At 35.6% G+C, this 21,110-nt stretch overlaps 1 protein-coding gene across 2 annotated transcripts in view; it reads right to left on the reverse strand.

The window, feature by feature from the left end:
* Nucleotides 1-21,110, reverse strand: part of pitpnm3 (PITPNM family member 3) — a 168,663-nt gene that overhangs the window by 97,143 nt on the left and 50,410 nt on the right. For both annotated transcript variants that reach the window (XM_073923775.1, XM_005157661.6), the window contains exon 3: nucleotides 15,195-15,299. In XM_073923775.1, coding sequence (XP_073779876.1) covers nucleotides 15,195-15,299 — 105 coding nt within the window. The remainder of the gene's footprint in view (nucleotides 1-15,194; nucleotides 15,300-21,110) is intronic.

Consider the following 21,110-nt stretch of genomic DNA (forward strand, 5'->3'; position numbering starts at 1 on the left):
TCAGCTTGAGGTTTGAAGTCTAATCAGAAGCCGGACTGCACAGAGTTGGCTTTTGTTTGCAACGTGCCAGTCGAGGTGATTAACATTTAAAAATTTGAGTGAAATGTAGAAGGGGAAGAGGAACAGAAGGTGAAATGTGTTTGTGTTGAAGTGCCAGGCAAACAATCTGGACTCTGAGATGCTGCATGGCTGATTCAAAATCAACATGGTGTGATCAGTATTAAGCTCAAGAAAAAAATGTAATTATTTTATTATTTTATTAGGCCGTACTCACACTAGGTACAGTTGCCTCAAACCGGGCCAAAGCACGCTTGTTCCCCCTCCCGTCTCCCCTGACTGCCCGCGCTCACACCACAAACGGGCTTCGGCACGCTTACGCCCTATTCACACGGGGCTTCAGCTTCAACGCTTCCCATTCACTTTGAATGGGTGACGTCAGGCGTTGCCGAACTGCATTGTGGATCCGTCGGCACCACTTCAGAAGCGTTGCTCGCTGCAGAAATTGGGACTAGCTCAACTTTTCAAGCGCCAACGGAAGCGTCAGCCAATCAGATCGCTGTATGCAAATACACCAGCTCAGACAGTGGACTATTGCTGACTGGATTTAATTGGCTGACGCTTTTATGACGATCGCTTCAGCCCCAACTTCAGACACGCCTTCAGTCAAGCGTTGACGCTGAAGCCCTGTGTGAATAGGGCGTTACTCAGCAGCACAGTGGAGATTTCTCTAGTTATATCGTTTCAGTCGTTTGATATGCAGTGACATGCAGTCAAATATTTCGCCAAACAGTCCTTAGGGATGCGGGGACACGCAGTCAGATATTTCGCCGAACAGATCCGCCACTTTTGGCGCTCATAAACAATCATAAAGCTCTCGTGCTGCAGGAATGAGGAGGTCTGCTGAAGGAGCGCAGCTGACGTGCAGTGAGGGGTTTGCGTCTTTAATAAACAACGGCAGTTTGCATTCACTACAGTAAGAATGATTAATAAATCCATATGAAACAGTTCCTAAAAAGTCACATCTTGCATTCAGTTTCGGGCTTTGGCGCAAAGCCCAAGTGAACCGCGCTCAGGCACACCTCTTCCAACCGGGCCAGGGCCGGCCAATTGAACCGTGCTTGAGCCCGATTCAGCGCACTCACACTTCTCAAATGATCCAGGAAACGGGCCTGGGCACGGTACGGATGGCATAGTGTGAGTAGGTCCTTAGTTGCTAGTTATTGTTGGTGGAATCCATAACAGGAAAAAGCATTATATGATTTAATAAATAAATATTCATATTTCAACAATTTCATTACATATTAATAAATGTATAGCAGAAAACGTATGGAAAATATATACATTAGTTTACATGAACTTAACATGAAAGCAACTATATTGGTAACTCTTAAAATGGTAAAATAATGGTCCATTAATTAATGTAAGTTAATGTATTTACTGACATAAACAATTAGTCATACATTTATTATAACTTTGTGAATGTTAAGTTAACCTTAAAGGGGTGGTCCACTACAATATCCTATTTTAAACTTTAGTTGATGTGTAATGTAGCTGTGTGAACATAAACAATATCTCTGAATGTAAGACGCTGACATTGGCTTTTACAGAGTTAGCTTAGGAAGACATACAGCAAACAAAGTTTGGGGACTACAAAAAAATACATTCAGTTTAGTGAGATCACAAACGCTTCAGGTTATGCACATTCACCACGCGCATACACCCAGTACATTGAACGGCTGTGCCGATGTAATGTAAAGCAGTGAATGTAAAAATTGTCCAAACGCTGCTATTTCCACAGAGCATGTTCTGTTTTTGTATTGGGCTTCCCAAGGACACGACACAAAAAGAGAAGAGCTTACACTTTAATTTTTATTATGTTCCAGAGAATTATGGAAAAAATATATAGCTAGCATTTGACTAAGAGGAACATCCCGAATCTCACCTAGTTCAGTGCTGTATTCAGCTAAAAACTCCTCCAACTGATGAAACTGTGGGTTGTGAGCCACAACCTGTAAGTTTTTTTAACTTTTGAAGGGCCATGAAACCCCCTCATTTCAGCAGGGTGTTTTCACACCTCTACTTTGGAAAAAGCCAAAAAAGTAGGCGTGTCCAGCTCTGTTTAGGGGGGAGTGTCGGAGGAAGAAAAGAGGCACGGTGTGGGAGTGTCTATTTGAGCACGCGACATCTGTAGTCGAATTATTTGCCAAATTATTAAATGGTGGACTTTCATTCAGAGAATTCATTCATGCCCATCGCGACAAACAAGATATTTGATTCGAGGAACTGCTGTAAGCGTGTATTTTTCATGCAATGTTTGATACCGCACGGCGAACAAACTGAATAAACAAAGAGCACTGGTCACTCACTTACCAAATCTGTAGAGACAGGACAATCACCAGCAACTAGAGCCGCGTCTTTATTAAGAGAAGACTACAAGCGAATCCGGATCTCAGCGTTTGCAGATGAGAACAGCTCTCAGGTAAACAATGTTCCTCCTTAGATACGTAAGTTATTGTTGTCGAGCGTTGCGTATACTGTTAATCCACACGTGAGTCTGAGCTCTCACAGAGAGAAAATGAAAACAAAACTTAACTGCAGCAATCTATAAAAGCAACACTTCACGCTTGTTTTGCCAACACAACGTGGCGTCTCTGTCGTCTAAACACTATGACAGTAATGAATATTAATGAATTTGCACAATAGATTGCGTTGATTGGTTTGAACCAAGCCTTACTCATGCATTAATGCAACACACTGTAAGACATAATAAGACACTCTGGCACAGACGCCCAGTCTGCACGCTGGAATACAACGCTATTATGTCATGACCGTGACACAGCTTCAAAAATTTGTTTCAAACCTGAAGTACGAATTTGATTGAAATAACGCAAAAACAACCAATGTACACGTTTTAATGAAATATAGGTGTCCTAATAGTGTTTTAGCAGTGTGGGACACATATACGACTGTCAACAGCTCAAAAAATGTGTTTTGGTGTTTCGTGACCCTTTAAACTAGGCACAGTTTAGCATTAGCGGTATGTTGTAGCGAGGATGTAAACAAGGATGTAAACAATGGGAAATGCCGTTTAGCACAGCTAACAATTTAGCAACAAATTCATCAGTTAAACCCCTGTAAACAGCCACAATCTTTAGCAGGGTCTCTCTAAGTGTGTCTCTCTATGCGGCTGCTTTCCCTGCATTCTACATCCTAAATAACAAACTCACAAAAGATATGTGAACGCTTCATGTTACTTACACACGCTTATTCTGAATATGAAAGACTTTTTAGAGATTTTATTTTAGAGAGCAGGTGTTAGCTGTTTGCTCTTCATTTCTGTCTGATTCCGGCAGCTGCTCTGACTGGACTGTTTATATACGTCACAAAAGCATGCACTTATAGAAGAGTGACATGGAGCCAATTAGCAAATCCCAGCATATAATGTTAGCAGACCAATCAGATTAGTTTTCGTGTTAGCTGAGTAGCTATAATCAAAGTAAGATTATAAAAAAATAATGTGATGTTTTACAAGTGAAGCATGAGCACACATTGCATTGCATCAAATAAACACAACCAAGCCTTAAATTACACCGTGTACCACCCCTTTAAAAATATGAACTGAATTAAATTGAAACAAAAAAAAATAAATAAAAGATTAAACAAATTATTGAATGCTTCAAATGCAAGTAACTCAAATATTTTTAATTCCAAATAGCCACAAAACCTTCACTAGTATCTAAATAATACAAAGTTGCTGTATGTCTTCCAATTACATCATTGCTCATTTGCAAAATTTAGAAAAGCAAAAATGAAAGAAATCTTAATCTAACCTAAAAGAAGGCACAAAAGCTTATAATAAACAATTAATTAAATGAAATTTTACAATTATAAATAACAATTGTAAGCAATATCAATTAAGCTAACATAAATGGTGCGGAGCTCTGCCCACTTTTTACTCTTCCACTCCATAAACAAATACAATAGTGCAAAATAATACACACATAGATAACTAAGACAATTAACCAAAGCACCAAACCAAACAGTAATTACTTAAAACAATAAATTAGCAAGAACAAACTCCTCGTCCCAGGGCTGCTGCATAGAGACAGACTGATTCCCCAAACGTGTCATTATAACAAAAGTCCCCAAATCCCTAAAGTGTGTGGTGTGGCTCCTGTTGTCAGTCACGCATATGATTTCTTAAATAATCCTTAAACAATCATGTTGTCGATTAGGTCGTCAATCAGCGCGTCCTTAGGGAAAGCGTCCCCGATCTTCAGATCAGAGATTGATGGGATTTCTACCTGCAAGGGACTGCAATTAACTGGAGTGTCTGCTTTAAAAAGCTTTAATGAGTCCCTATTAAATTGATTTATAGAACCATTATCACCTTGCTATGAATAGTGAAAAAATGGTAGCATGGATAATACATAAGTCAGACTTTTAAGAAAAACCTACTGCTTTCGCTTTGAGGAATCAGCTGGAATAAAAGCAAACCCTCAGCCTCTGAGTTTAGAAGCTGATCTAGTACAGCAGGATGCAAGAGCTTGTTTAACTGATTAAAAGCCAGACGCTGTTCAAAGACAAAGAAATTGTAGATACGTTTATAAATGGTGGATTTTACATCAATGAATTAGACATCAATGGACTTGACATGAAGAGACACCAATAAAGCTCAGGCTCCTTTTTAATGCAGAAAAAAGATGTATATGTTTGAGAGGTGTCATACTAGATACTAATAAAGTCTTAATCCAGTAAAAGAATTAAGTTCTCATTTTCAATTTTACTTAAAGTGATAAAACATAGGGGTACACCATGCCTCAGTGGTTAGCACTGTCGACTTACAGCAAGAAGGGTACTGGTTTGAGTCCTGGCTGGGTCAATAAACTAAACTGGCTGTAGTGTATTTTTTTAAATGAGTGTGTATGGATGTTTCCCAGTACTGGGTTGCAGCTGGAAGGACATCCCCTGTGTAAAACATATGCTGGATAAGTTGGCGTCCATTCCTCTGTGGTGACCCCAGATGAATAAAGGGACTAAACAGAAGGAAAATAAATAAATTAATTAATTAATTAACACAAGAAGATGTTTTGAAGAATGTTAAAAACTGGTACTCATTAACTTCCATAGTAAGAAAACAAAATGCTACAGAAGTCAATCAGTTTTCTACTTTGTTCAAAATTTTTATTATGTGTTTATCAGAAGAAAATAATTTGCGGAGTAAGTGAAGGGTAAGCAAATATTGACATAATTTTCATTTTTGGGTGAACTATCCTTTTAAAGTACAAAAGTACTCAGCAAAGGCTCATTGGAAATAAATGCCTTTTATATTTTAGTGAAACGTGTAAAATTGTTGCTCTGGGTAGTTTCTTTACACATTTCATATAACATGCTGTATTCACTAGAAGGCTGTATTTTACTCAGCACCAGGTTTCATAAAATCAGTGTCAAATGGATAAAATAGGATTAGTACTCATTCACACTAGCGAAAATCACACAGCGGAATTTATCAAAGATGCGATCCTAGAGAATCACTGACATGTTGGAAATGTCAGTGAAATATTTGCCATTTCACATACAGTAAGGCCTATCAAAAATGTTCTTCTTCTCTAAAATACATCAAATATGTTGCTCAGGGTAGCTTCTTTGCAAGTTTCAGATGACAAATCCACTAGAGAGCCCTGTCCACAATTTTGCAAATCTGAAATAATTAAAAATATTATAATATTATATTGATATATTATAATTATACATTAAATATTCTAATAAAAAAATAATTATACTGTGTTCATACTGCAGAAATTAAATCCTGATTTTCACCCCCTGGTTTTTGTGAAATCAGCAACAAAGGAATGAAATCTGAGGCAAATACTCTTGCTCGTTCAATTAGCAACAATCACCCATTTTAAATGTTCTCTTTGGTTGGGATGTGTGATGACATCCATTTCAAGCAAGTACCATTCAAAATCCTACTCCCTCTGCGCAAAAAACAACAACATTTGCTGCTTGTTCAAACTATTTATTTCAAGAGTTCACACTTAGCTGATGATTTATTATAAAGCTTGTTTGGCATGCTGTCCCGGGTGAGAGCTCTGAGCCTATAAGATCCTCGAGCCCAGGGCTCCCTCCCATTGCAAGGCAAGAGGGGAGTTCTCGTAGATCTCAGGTAGATCTCGAAACTCCCCTGCTGTTGTAGCTACTGAAAAATAGTTATTGCTATGAAGAGGTGACTACTTACTAGGAGCATACTACTAAAGTTGCATGTTTTTGAACAGTGGGAGGAAACCGGGGGAAACCTATGCGAGCACGGGAGAACATGTAAACTCCGCACAGAAACATTAGGTTATTTATGGTGACTTAAGAATTGTCTGATTGTTGAATCATGAATTGGCTTATGCAAGACCAGCCGTGTTCAATCATGAGCACAAGATCCTCTTGAAAATAGTTTATAAATAAACTTCACTTAAAATGAGTTGAAACAACACAATTCTTAAGGTATTTATTGGTTAACTGAATTGTCTTAATTGTCAATCCACCTACATTTGCAATTTAATTTGATTTAATCAATTGTAATTTAAACTGTAATTTAACTTTGTGCTATGACAACATGAAGGAGTTATGTGGAACCCAGCATTTTTTTTTTTTACAGTTTTTGACTCATTGTTTGACTGTGTGTATTCAAAGCCAATGAGTAATAGACTTTTAAAATTATAAAACATATTAATAAAAATAGTTTTAAAGCATTGTGAAATGAATATCTGTGTTTTTTTACAACATAAACACACATTTTTACTGAGATACATTCTCAGACTCCATAAATGTGACGCTGCTTTATATAAAATGTCAATTTTCATGACAGGAGCATATCCATGATGCCTCAAATTTTTGCCTGCACAGAAGACTAGACTGTCAAACGTCAAAAGTTCTGACAGCAAATTATAATATTTGAGGGATGGGGCTACAGTATGTCAGTGTTGGCCAGGGACCTACTGCTGTCACTCAAGTGTTTCACAATTGCACATGAATCGATCAAGAAAACAGCTATTTTATTTCAGACAGCATCCAGACGGCACTGCTGGCTGGAATCTGGACAAGAGGACCTCCCGCTGGCTGCATGTGAACGTAGATTCAGCTCTGTTTTCTAATTAACATCAGTCTTTAGCACACCAGGTAGAAAGACCCCTATTTGACAGGCTAATTAATCTGGAAGCCTTGAGTGCCCACAGACTTCAGTGAACCTGCAACACTTAATCCTGTCAATTGAACGTCTCAGCTGTAACAGACGACAGTAACACAGGGATTCAATTTAATTAAAGCTAAGTTTAGAAACAGAAAATTTCCACTTGGTGGGTACAATGTGGGTAATTATTATGTCAATATGAATTAGTAACCACTAATCAATCAATCAGTTTATCAATCTAGTATGCAAATATATTTGACTTTAATTACAGTATGTTGCGATGCACCTAAATATATACTTTTTGTCACGACCACAACAAATATGCCACTTATAAGAACCACAAATCCCATCATGCACCTCAAACACACCCAGTTCTCTCCCTGATTGCACTCACACAGCTGGAAGCTCATGATGGACTATAGATGCACCATATAAACAGCACACATACACAGACTTTGCTGAGTCCTGTTTTTGTCCACTACGAAGTGTTTTCCTTGTTTTGACTTTCTGTGCCATGTTTCCTGACCCTCATTTTGTTTATTTTTTTCTTGTTGTTAGCTACCTGGACCAATCTCTTTGCCTGTGTACCGACTACTCATTTAGATTACCCGTTATATACCCGTTTGCTCCTGTTACTGACCATTACCTGCCTGACTATTTGTCAATAAAGACTCTGTTGTCAGAACCACTTTGTAACACATTTACTATTTTCCACAAATATATTTTCTTAACAAATAATAAATTAAACATTCTAACCCTTCCAAATTGATGAATACACTGCAAAAAATTATTGACAAAAAGTCAACACAACACAACAAACATTATGTTGCTTGTTTTAATAAGAGAATCAAGTTTCAACTACATTCTTTTTTAGCATTTTACAAAGTATATTTTTAGTCAGAAAATTCTATTTGATTCAACAACAAAAAAAAGTTAGCAAGATTTTTTACAGAGTATGAGTACCCTAATGACAAAACAAGGAAGAACTGTTCAACAATGTTTAAATTTACTTTAATGTAATGTAATTTAAACGTAGGCAACAATGATCAAAAACCTAATGGCCAATTAAAATTCTTTAAAAATCAATACAATTCAGTATTTACAATCTTGCATATTTTTTTGCGGAATTTTTTGCTGATAGTGTTTGCTTTGCTCTGGCTTTTTTGGGTTAATTATTATGATTTTCCAATTGCAACACAGAAATACAGTGAAATCTCTGTAGACTGTAGGCATTTCATGCCGTTCAGCCTTACAATCCTAAAATGTGAGCAAAATCACCTGTTTTGTCATCATTTTAGATATTATGCTAGAGAACCATTCAAATACTAGCTTTAAAGTGAAGTTGGTGAAGTTGCAACAGTTTCTGCTGTTTTGACGTTAGCTGAAGATGTGAAGGAATGGCGAAAGAAAGCAGTCAAAAGGGTTTTTAAGACTCTCCATGTTTGATTTTCATTTTTATAGACACGATTATGCCTTCAAACTATTGTATAAATGCAATATCACACTCGTAGCAGTGCGATCTGGCTGTATATTAAGACACTACAGCAACACCACTTCTAAATTTTACTAAAATTCTCTTTCACAAGTTTTTAACTAATTTAAACGCGAACTTTTAATCAAGCAATATTGAGCAGTTTGAGCATTAACAAAATGATTCTCATTTCATGCACACATGGACCTGCAAGTTCAATTAATATTCTATTTTTCAGAATAATGAGTGCATTTCTTTTGAATTGAGTCACAGTATTAATCACAGCCCTGGTCTTGAGAGAAGCCTTTCCGCATGATGAGCAATTTCACTAAAGGGACTGCCTAAAGCTAACATCGCTTTCATCTTGCAGCAAGAAGCATTCTGATACAAGTCTCTTGAAAACTAAGCGGATAGGGGTTTTGGCGGGGTCGGCGCCTGCCTCTCACTTAGCTCATTTATCGCTCTATCAGCTTTAGTCCCCATGCCCCTGAGTGTCATGCAATAAACCAATCATATTTCACATGGGAAGCAAACAAAAATATGAGAAAAGGTCACCTGCATAATTAAGGGGAAAGGTGAAATATCCTGAGCAACGCTAGCTTGTGCATTCTGAGGCAAAGTGCCATTTTCCTTGAAAACAGAACAACAAACAGCTCTGAAAACTCAATAATATATGAGAATGTCATATTTTTATGGGAATTGACATTTGGATGCGTGTGAGAGGTTTCATACGGTGGCTTTACATCACTCATATCACTCAATATGGACAAGTAAATCGATACGTAATTGCTGTGTAATTGCATATGCTACAGGCAATAAATCACAGGGGAGGAATATTGTATACATAAATTCGATTTGGAAGTATCAGCTTCTTCAAGAGCAAACCCTGCAGACGTATACAATATCCTACTGATATAGAACGGTTAGTTCAAATGGTAAATATAACACAAGGAATAAAACTGAGCAGAATTCCAATTTTCACTGATACTGTTTCTTAGACTTAATATCTAGGTGAAAACTGTTTATACAAATTTTTTTACAGTATATTTATAATATATTTTCATGTTACCTGAACAAGTTAACCAATAGTCACAGTGCTTCTCATAGGTTTTAAATATATCTGCGGTGGTAGCTGAATTGAAACATACCTTCTACCCACATCACATAAAAAGTTAACTATATGCGACAAACAAAACATAGTTAGATGTTTTACAATATTTTTATTTTTTTAATCAACTGTTATAAACTGTTTCTTTTCAATGGGTTAAAGTTAAAAAGACTGCTGAATTAAAAAGAAATTCACTACTTCTCATATTTTTATGTTATTCAGGAGCCATGTACACTCACTGACAGGTCAAATCTGCTTCTCTCAATCAAGTTCAGGTTGCTTTATTAGCGTGACATTTTTTATAGTCTTGCCAAAGCATTTTAGATGCATAAAATATGTAATATATTGACATCATCAAACTAATAAAATATGAAACAAATGAAAAATAAATTACAGAAAAAAGGAATACAGACAATTTCTCAAATAATTATAATAATTACACAAATAAAATGTGCAGATTATTTTAAAGAGTCAAATGAATTGCCAATTTAGATGTTGTCCTCCCTTCGTCCTCTCCAAGTATTCAGTAGTTTTTTTTTTGAGTCGTTTGGATTAAAGAATTTATCATTTAATGTTTATCTCACTCTCGTGAATGTGTGTATACAATTAATGACAGCTTCAAGCGAGAAAGAGAAAGAAAAAGATAAATCCTGGACTATTTAGTTTATTTAGAAACCCCGGCCGGGTTGCAAAAAGACACGTCACTGTGCATCTGCAGAGCGCGGGAGACTCCCTGTGGGAGTTTTGACAGTTCTGGTGCAGTACAAAACACAGGCCCGTAGCCGGGGGGGGTTCGAGTGGTTCGAAAGACCTACCCTTCACCAACAAAGGTTCAGAATTTGTCCCATACATGAGCTCATTTGAGCAATATTGACTGCTACGCCATCATAAATAGTAAAAATAACCCATCAAAAAATGCTTTAAGACCAAGTGGAATCCTCTGTTGACTGTTGCGTCAGTGTGACTTCAGCTAATCAGTTTTTGGCCAATGTTAACAAATATTTTAATTTTACAATCTGCCATAAGTGGCATCATGTTTCAGTACTTTATTGTTTTTAAACAGAGAAAACATTTAAACATTTTTAACTTTTATTCTAAATCTTGGACTTTGTTCTTGAAACAAAAAATGAGCAATAAAAAGGTGTGAAGCACCAAAAGCGGCTCATATTGAAATTTATTTGAATCCTATTTTGCCTATTATTGTTATCCATGAATAAAATAAATAAAAATAAGAATTATTTCAATTGTCTTTATTAAAAATCTTTAGGAAATATATTTGGTATATCAAAAGCTGTAGTTATGATGACCATCCGACAAACTAATTCCAATAGTATCTGGATGCAGCCTTTATGATGCAAGCTGAGATTGCATCACTCAGCATCACTTGGCTAATGACTCATGCTAGCTAACTCTTACCATTGCCATTGTCAGACACAATGCACTCAAATGGAGCGAGTGACGTCACTGTGAGGGGTAGGGTTAGGGGTGTGGTTAGGTGAACCCATTAAAAAGCATTGGATGCAGCCCAGATTGCACTGCACCAGGTCTGCATCCAGACTCCTCTAAAAATAGCTAAAAATAGTCATAATAATCATTATTAAATAGAAAATCAGGCATAAAAAAAAAACAAAAAAAAAAACACCCCTTTCAGCAGGCTGGCCACGGGTCTAAAACGGGTAAACGAGAAAAGATTTTCCACTACGTAATCGATCGTGGATGTTTGGTTATAGTGGGCAGATGAAAAAAAAGTGTAAAAGGATGATAATGATATAAAAAAAAAGTTTTACTAAATATACTTGGGCTGCCGTTAACATACCTGGGTAGCTCCTCCAAGTACAGTCTATGTGTGGGAAGCATTGAGTTAAAATAAGCAGTTAAAATGATAACTATACTACAAGAAAAACACTGAGCAGAATACATCTAAGCAGTATTAGCATCAATCTAAAAGCCTCATGATTCACGTGCGTACTGACCTTTACACAAAGAAACCGGGATATTAATAACTGAAAAACGAAGCCTGAAAGCATCTTCAAAAGGAGAATTTTTGTGGCTCCAATCAGTGAAAAAGCAAAGAATCACAATGTTTACTTGGCTAATGACTCATGCTAGCTAACTCTTACCATTGCGAGAATAGACTAGATAAGAACAAAGCGTCAGAAAAATCAATGGAGACAGCTGAGACATGATGCCGCTTAATGAAGCCTGACGTCTGCTTCCTCTGTTTTCATCGTGAAATGAAAAATTACAGATTTGTTTGGCAAGCAGCTGGTTGAACAATTTTTGTGACATGGGTGGTTAATGTAAAACATAATGAGATGTGTTATAAAATGCCATTTCGGATTATAGTCTCCTTTGTTCTCGATGATATGGGCCAGAGATGTGCATTTGGGTCATTCTGACTCCCTCAAGTACTCAGGGTGTGTCGCTGGTCTGTATTGTATTTGGTTATCATGTTTCACTGTGGTTTTTAGAGAATCTGACACATTTTTGCACAAACTGAAAACCAATCCCAAATTTGTTTGGCAATGGAATGCACAAAAAGGTGGGATCTCATAGGATGCATGCATTCTGCTATCATAAATCAATTTTAAAAAGAAGGTATCTTGGTTAAAAAGATGAGATGCAATCATTTTATCTGAACTTATCCATGACATGAACTTACCTTACACATTCTCTTTCAGCCAGTGTTAATTCAGTGCTACTAAATTGTAGAAAATATAATTATTATTCTTTTTTTATCCTTGATTTTCTATTAGTATGTTGTGTATGCTTTGCCTAAAGAGATCTTAAATCATTTACCTTACAGTCATTCTTTGCCATATATATTTTACTATATTTTGTATGCACTGTCAAATCATATGTTAATCTAAACTGCCCTTTGAGGAAATGTAATTTGCATACTAATGAGGCATTTTGCAGAAAAAACTATCTCGGACAAGAAATATGCAGCAGAAACAATAAAAATAACATGCATCTCTTGCTTCTGATTTCCTGTGTAACCATTTAGGAAAACATATTGGGGCCTATGGAGGTCTCTAAGCATGCATTAACATCTATGCATTTAACTGGCCCAGCTCTTCTGTGCAGAAAAGAGGAACTAGAGATGGTGATCTTTTTCTGTGTATATAAACTGGGTCTTTAGTCCTAAGAAAACACTCGCAGATCGCCTGGTGTGTTCGCTTGGATAGCATTGTATAATCAATAGGACACAGTTGTGCGACCTAGGGCCCTAACCGTATTATTCATTTGTACTTAATAAAAACCAATATTTTTGAAATTGATCTCCGCCTTCTGAATTTGTATTGAACATGCATGGAATAATAGACCACATATTCCAACAGTATGTTTACATTAGCACAACATTTAACACCAATGCTAAATTCATCACAGAATCCAAATGTTTAAAGCCCCAAAACACCAAAAATGACCAACAACCAAAATCTAAACGCAAACTTTTAATCAAGCAATATTGAGTGGTTTGAGCATCAACAAAATAATTCTCATTACACGCACACATGGACCAGCAAGTACAATTAATTTTCTATTTTTCAGAATAATGAGTGCATTTCTTTTGAATTGAGGCACAGTATTAATCACAGCCCTTGTCAAAAATGACCAACAACCCTAGAAGCAACACTACAAATCACTTCAAGTCCAACTTTTTCTTACAATTAACCCATGACACTAGCCTCAGGCCTTTTATTAAGATGGTTTTTGTTGATCTGATTACAAGTGAATGAAAAAATACACATTACCATTCACACCCGGCATTTAAAATGTACCTTTTGTCAACTTTCGACCACTTTTAACCACTTCTGTAATGAGGAATGTTTTCCCTGACCTTTCGATCTAATACTGCCAAAGCTATCATAATTTTCATCATGTAAAATAAGAAAAAAAGCAATCTTATTAAAAGTACCAGATCAATTAAATATGATTTATGACCAGACTATTTTATGCTATGACTAATGAAATTAAAGATAATTGATTTATTTTATTTCTAATAAACTCCTATACACACTTTCTTCTCTTTTACAGGTTTAAATATGTACATTTTATGCCTTGATTGCTGTCCTCACATCACAGCAGCTAAAAGATGTCCACAGATATAACATTAGCCATGGGCTTTTCGTTGCATCCAATTTTTTGTTTCACTAATACCATCCTGGAGATATTAGGAAAATGAAATAAAAAGACTGTTAAAAATGATGTAACTATTTTAATAGCTTGAATGTTTTAATATTATAACATGAACATACTAATTGCAATAAACAATAGTTTATATTTCCATTTAGTAAAGAAATAATGGAATTATAGGATGTACACTTTCTTAACTGCAAAATGTTTCTTTGTTTATATATTTAGAATTTGTTGGCATCATTTGCAATGATAACAAATTGCAAAACTAGTACTTTCATTGTTTGTTTTATCTATTTTTTTTTTGTAAAGCTGCAACGGTCCATTATATGTCCACACTAAACTGCTTTAACAAACGTAATTAAGGGATTAAAGGCAACACCCTTAACTAATTCTCGTGGGTAAGGAGAAATCACCACTTAAATGTCTTACTATGGGGGAAAGGTGCTTATTGTAATGGCAGAGTTATATAAAGATTAAAGCATCAGAATTGGTACTCATATTAACCGATCACCACAAAAAAAAAAAAGTTGGCAATCAGTTTTGGTTGCAAAAACACTTATCTTAGCATCCCTATCTTTTGTTTTTATTGCATTTGTTTAACAAAAATCTTACAACATTGAAAGTAACTAAATTAAGTGCCTTTGAATAGCACGACTATGCAAAGAATCAGCAGAATCAGGTGAAAAGATTGATCATCCAACACATGCAACATCATCCAAAGTTTCTGAGGCTAAAATTGTGTCCCAGAATGTGGTTTTGAATAGAATAGAATAATTAAAAACACATTAAAGACCTATAAGATGAAGCATTCACAAAACAGTTAAAGGAAACTGTATGATCTGCTGAAAGATTAAACATATCAATACCGGTAAGAGAACATTCTACTTTATATTTTTTTTCACCTCCAATAGAAATGTTTAGATGATCAATGAAAAAAGTTTACATCTTGTATCTCCAGTGCTCTTCTACATCACATCTTGGTTTATAAATGAGCTCAGCAGGCATGCTTTAGCGACTAATTGAACGCATTTAACCATGTGTGCGTTAACACTAAGAGACCATCGGGTTGAATACATTTTCAACAAACTCTAGATGTGCTTGAAAGTGTACGTTCCACACCTGTAATTAGCATTGTGCACTTGTGACTGGATCGACAAAACCTCTTCTTAATACCAAGTGTGAACAGGATCTCAGATATACCTTCACTTAGCCTCCAGTCTACATGCATCATCTATATAACCCATGAATTTTAACAGGCAAGATCAACTAATGGCAGGAATCACCACATTTCTTACCCTGTGTTTGGTCGATGTGTCCCATTGTTTCAATCTGCTCAACGAGATCATTAGAGTTCCACTGACTCATCCCCAAAAGCATGGCCGTCTTCCCCTCCAGCACCTCTGAAAGATAGAACACACAAACACACACACACACACACACACACACACACACTTAATGACATATGCAATCAATCAGGACACTGCAGACAATGTTATACTCTACTCGGCTTGGTAAAATCACATGCAATGCAGCACTTTATCAAAGACCATTAAGATTCATTGAATTATCTTTAAATGCAGCTCAAGTCATAAAGTGATGTCCGACTAATGGCCACAGAGCTCATCAGCCACTCCGCGGGTCCTTGTGAAACAGTTTGAGTGCTTGATGGAGGACTGTGTGGTTCACTGCGTGTGACAGCGAGCTGCAAGCCCATTGCCATGTCGTATCTTGGTGGGCTGATATTTGAGTGTGGAAGAGAGGTTGTGACAGGGCTCTGTCAGGCCTGCTTGTTCACATCACCACTCAACCGAATGGCCACTGATTGTCATTTGCTGTTTGCTTGATGGCCAGTTTAACCTTTTTTTTGTGTTGCCAACACAAACAAGAGTGGACAAACACCTCTTTTCCATTAAGGTTGTTTAAGTGCTAGTTCAGAGCCAGAGCTTAGTTCCAAATTGGTTCTTTGTTTTTAACACCCAAAGCACAGGCTCTGAACATGTAAAAATAAATGTGTTTGACTTAAATGATGACTGCAGGTGATGGTCAACCAGATTAGCTGAGTGCAGTTGGGAGTGGAGTTAAACAGAGCACACTTTGGGTTCTCATAGTTTGCTGCAGTCATAGCAGACCATATGGTGTAATCAATGATTAATAATGAACACATTGGGCCCTATCATACATCCAGTGGAATAAGGTGCAAGACGTGATTGGCACGATTTGTTGCTATTTTCAGACCAGCACAATACTAATTTTTGCATTTTGCACCACGCTGTTTCAATAGCAAATCCATTTGCACCGTTTTGTGCACTCATGGGTGTGCAGGCCTAGAAAGGAGGTGTGTTAAGGCGCATTGTTGGCACGTTGCTATTTTGAGAAAATTAAATAGACTGCTACATTGACGAAGTAAAAGCTAGTCTAATGTCCAGCGCAGAGCGTGTTAGTTATGCGACAAACAGATCCAAATGCTTAATACACACAGGATGTACAGCAATACACAGATATGCTTACATATAAAAAATTAAAGAATTAAAATGTTACAAAATTTTTGAATTACTACTGTGTGTATTGTATAACGTTATTATTAGCAGTATTATTGATTATATGCATATTTATATTTTTTTTACATAGAAACAGGTTTAGATTTGTCTACCTGTCGAATTTGGGTGACGTATGCATCACCATATGGGGCATAAGAATAGTATGTGTGTTTGTATATAACCACACTTCCTTGTTAATGTACATTTAATTTCCTGAAAATTAGAACTGAATTTAGAAATAGTTTTGAAACAAATCTTTGCGCTTAACAAACAAAATTAAATACAGTATTGTTAAAAGGCAAAGGTGAAAATCTGTGGTTAAAGCACCACCCAGCGGTCAAAAGCTGCAGACGCATCAACTACCACACCCGCCGCTGTATGAATGGCGGCAAAGGGAACAAATTGAAGTAGTGACATTTGTATGTAGGCTAATAGATGTCTTTAGTGAAGTGTGTACAACACTGTTTCCTTATCCACAAAAGTAAAGGAGTAAAGAGTAAAAGTAAAGAGAACGTAAAAAAAGGCCAAATGAATAAGGCTCATTCTTCATCCTCGTGCAGATGGTCTGTTAAACTGTTTTCTCGCTAGTGAAACATTCAGTTTTTCCACTTACAAAGTTTGCCATGTAAATAGCAAATACGCCCTGGCATGATGCAACTAACTCTTAAAGGAATGGGAGATGGTACTCTGATTGGTTCAATCCATGTTATCCTTAAAACACACCCATAAGCACAACCCTGTTATACCATGCACCAGGGTGCAAACTGTGTTTTTTCGACCTTAAAATAGCAAAAGTGGATTCGGACAAACACCCTTAATGCGTTTGTGCCATGTGCTTTAGACTTGGCACCTAGATCATTAAAATGGAGCCCATTATATTACAAATCTGATATTTGAGTTATTTCATAAAAAATAATTATTTAAATATGCTATGCAGCTGAATACAGTAAAGCGCATGTAATAAAAAAGGTTCAAAATGAACCTACGCATACAATCTGGTCTATAAAAATAGTAATTAAAAAAGTGATTCATGGGAAAAAAAAAATATAGCAAACTGTTTATAAACATGATTTATGAGATGGTGAGTTAGTTTGTTTTGAAAGTTTATATTCGAGTTAGATTAAAATTGTCAAATAGTAAACCTAACATGTAAGTGGCCAATATCATGCAGTGAATCTGGCCAATTATAAAACTACTGTCTCATTAAAGCTCCTGCAGAAACTCAAATAAAATTTCAGCCGGCTGCTCTCAATACTTTACCACACGTGTCAGGGATGTTGCTTTGTCACCATCTCAACTAAGAGAAAGTATCTAACCGGCATGCATTGCTTTAAAGTAATGCAAATTAATCTCAGTATATACTAATTACAGCAAACTGCACAAACATGATATTCTCACTTATAGCTATCTCCATCAACAGATTATGACGAGCTGCAAAAACAGGTTATTCTTGTTTGTACTGTAATCTCGGTCTATACAAATTACAGTAAACTGCACACACACATTTGTTTTAATATTCTCTCTTTACATATCCATCTATACAAATTATTGTGAGCTGCATAAAAACGCTGGATTCACTAAGTTTAGACGTTAAAACGGTAGGTTAGAAAAACCATTCAAATGTACAGTTATGCAACTGGTGATTGGTCCACCAATATGTGTTTGGATTTAGTGGTTCCATGTTCGTGTTTCTTAGAAGAATGAAACATATTCAGTGAAAAAGTGATCGGTTTTGTGATGACTCTGCAGCCTGTGCAACAGCCATCTCTTAAAAAGCTCGTCAGTCAAACTAGCTCTAAACTGGCAATAGCACCAACTCGAAATTAACCAGTTCATGCTGATGAAAAAGGGTAAAAACATCAGTGCCAATAGTCTTGCGGTTAGCATGCCAACATATAGAACCAAACAGTCAAAAAAAAATGTTTGTTTTTTTAAAATGGGGTAAAATGTGCACTTGTACGCCCACAGAAACAATGCAAGGGAGGCACAGAACTGAGAGAGGAAACCTTTTAAATCATAATCCAAATACCGGCAGTTACTGAGTCGTGTCGAATGGAGAAGTGCTTAGAGAGAGAGCAGGAAGAACATAGATCTTCTGAGGTGCAAAATGTGCTTAGTACAAATAAGAGCAACGACAGCAGCCTGACTCCTGAAGGAGAAAAAAAAACACCTAATTCAGTAAATAAAGCACACAGACTGCACAAGGGTCTGCCGCTGAGCATCAGTGCAAAAGGATAACAGCACAAAGTCAGAGCTAAAAGGAGGATAAAAAAACAACAAAACAAAAATGTGGAAATGCACTCTCAGAAAGAACAATAGATGAGCTAAGCAGAATAATTTCCTTTTAAAGTATCAAGCGTAATGTGCACCATTGTGAAAAAATAACTAAATGCAATGTAGACTGGATACACTGCAAAAATGATTTTCTTAATTAGAGTTTTCAACTTGTTTATAGTCCAAATATCTAACAATTCACGTATCAAAAAGCCTTTTCTAGACAGTGGGTTTCAAGTAAGATAATCTAAAAACAAGTTTATTTTCCTGAGCCCGTGCACTGGCAAATTATTTAGCTCATTTAAAAGAAAAACATATTTAACATGTACTTAATTAAAAAAAAAAAAAATGTAAATGCTTCTTGATTTAAGATATTTGGACTAGAAACAATGATAATACTTTACAATAAGATTGTATTAGTTAATGTTGGTTAATGCATTAGTTTACTAGAAGTAACAATAAACAACACATCTGTTAAACTTTAATTAATCTTAATTAATAATAACCAAAACTTCTTATTGTGTTATCTAATGCATTAGTTAATTTTTCTAGTTGTCCCAACTTAATTATTCTACTTCTCATGACATGACATTTTTCTAGGTTCAAGAACATCATTTTTCTAGTTGCCCAAACTTAGTTATTCTATTTACCCCAACCTAATTTCTCTAGTTGCCTAAGTATTCTTATTCTTATAACTTTATTTTTCTATTTTCCACAAGTGCATTATTCAAGTTGCTACAACTTAATTTCTCTAATTAGCAAAATGTAATTATTGTAGTTTTGTGTCTATTGCTGAATCTGAGTCATTGTTTTATATTTATTATCTTGGACTCAAACAAGCACCCTTCTTGCTATGATGTGACAGTGCTAACCACTGACCCTTACCTAATGTTAACTAATACAACCTTATTGTAAAGAGTTACCGAAACAAGACAAAAACTCTACGAAAAGCATTTTTGCACAGATCTTGCAAGATCCAATTACACATTTTTATGACTGTCAAAATAGAGAGAAAATAAGAGATATAAATAAGTATATATACTCATAAATTATATATATATATATATATATATATATATATATATATATATATATATATATATATATATATATATATATACTTATAAATAAGAGAAAATCAAAAGCTTTATTATTTAGTTTTTTACATTTTTAGACCTGACAAAACATGTACATGTACATACTGTACATAATTACTTTCTTTCACTTATACTTTTATTTTATAATACATTTTAATAAATTTTATATTAAATATTAATAATATTAATAACAACAACAATCAGCTATATTAAAAGAGCATGTTTATATGTCAATATTTATCGTTTTGGCTTCAGTGTAGGATGAATATAAAAATCTTATGCTGTAAAAGCGATGAGAAAATGTCACTGGATAGAACAATATAACACAATATGCAGCCCTTCTTTCAACTAATTGACAGTGATTTCACTTAATAAAACATTATTAATGCAAATTATTATGTTAACTCATAGAAAAGTCTTATTAATTGCATAACAGGAACATTGCCCACAGCAGGAGATCTGAAGTCTGACTGTAATTAAAGAGTTTAGATGCAAAAACCTCTAAATGCCATCTGAAATTCTCCTCTAAAATGAGCATTTCTATCAAGCTCCTGTGTGTATGTTCAGTCATATCACTTCTATGGCAAAGATTAAGTCCTTTTTCTGGTCTTTAAAGTGAAATATCTCAACATAAACAAAGAAGGCATGAGAAAAATATCCATTTTCGAAGGAAACTCTTCAATCGTCCTAAAATGTATAGTTGAATGAGAAACGCTGTGTTTGATGACTGCAGCAGCGGTGCTGTACAGAGAAGAGTTTAAAGATTGATCAGACAAGTTCTCAGTAAATTTTAAGTCTCAGTAAAATTCAGCTGACAGTCTTATGCAAAACAATGTCAGAGAGGTTGGAGATGTTATTTCTTGATTCAGCTCTTCAAAGTACATAAATAAAATAGTCAAACAAAAATGTCTGGAAAACAAAACATCTACAAAAATAAGTCAACTTCACCAATCAAACATCTTGACCCATCCTTAATAATAAAATATGACAAATTCCATTAAAAAGATTTATTTTTAATATTCCTCAAACTGCTTTCAGAAAAGTGCAGTACAAAAAGAAGAAGTGAAGTGCTGGTGGAGGAAAATAAAAGGTGGAGAATCATTGTGATTGTAGGTTATTAAGAGATCTTTAAAAAATAATAGAAGGGAATTTAAATGGAATCTGAAAGTGAATTAAAAGAATCCTGGAAAGGCCTAGAGGCAATGACTTCATGAAAGCACAGGGTTCGTCCATTAACATTCTTCAACTCTGCTTTTACTCTTAAATACAGAGAGAAATTAGAGTCAAAGGACAAATCCATGTG

Source organism: Danio rerio, chromosome 15 (genome assembly GCF_049306965.1).
Source record: "Danio rerio strain Tuebingen ecotype United States chromosome 15, GRCz12tu, whole genome shotgun sequence".
NCBI classification, from domain to species: Eukaryota; Metazoa; Chordata; class Actinopteri; order Cypriniformes; family Danionidae; genus Danio; species Danio rerio.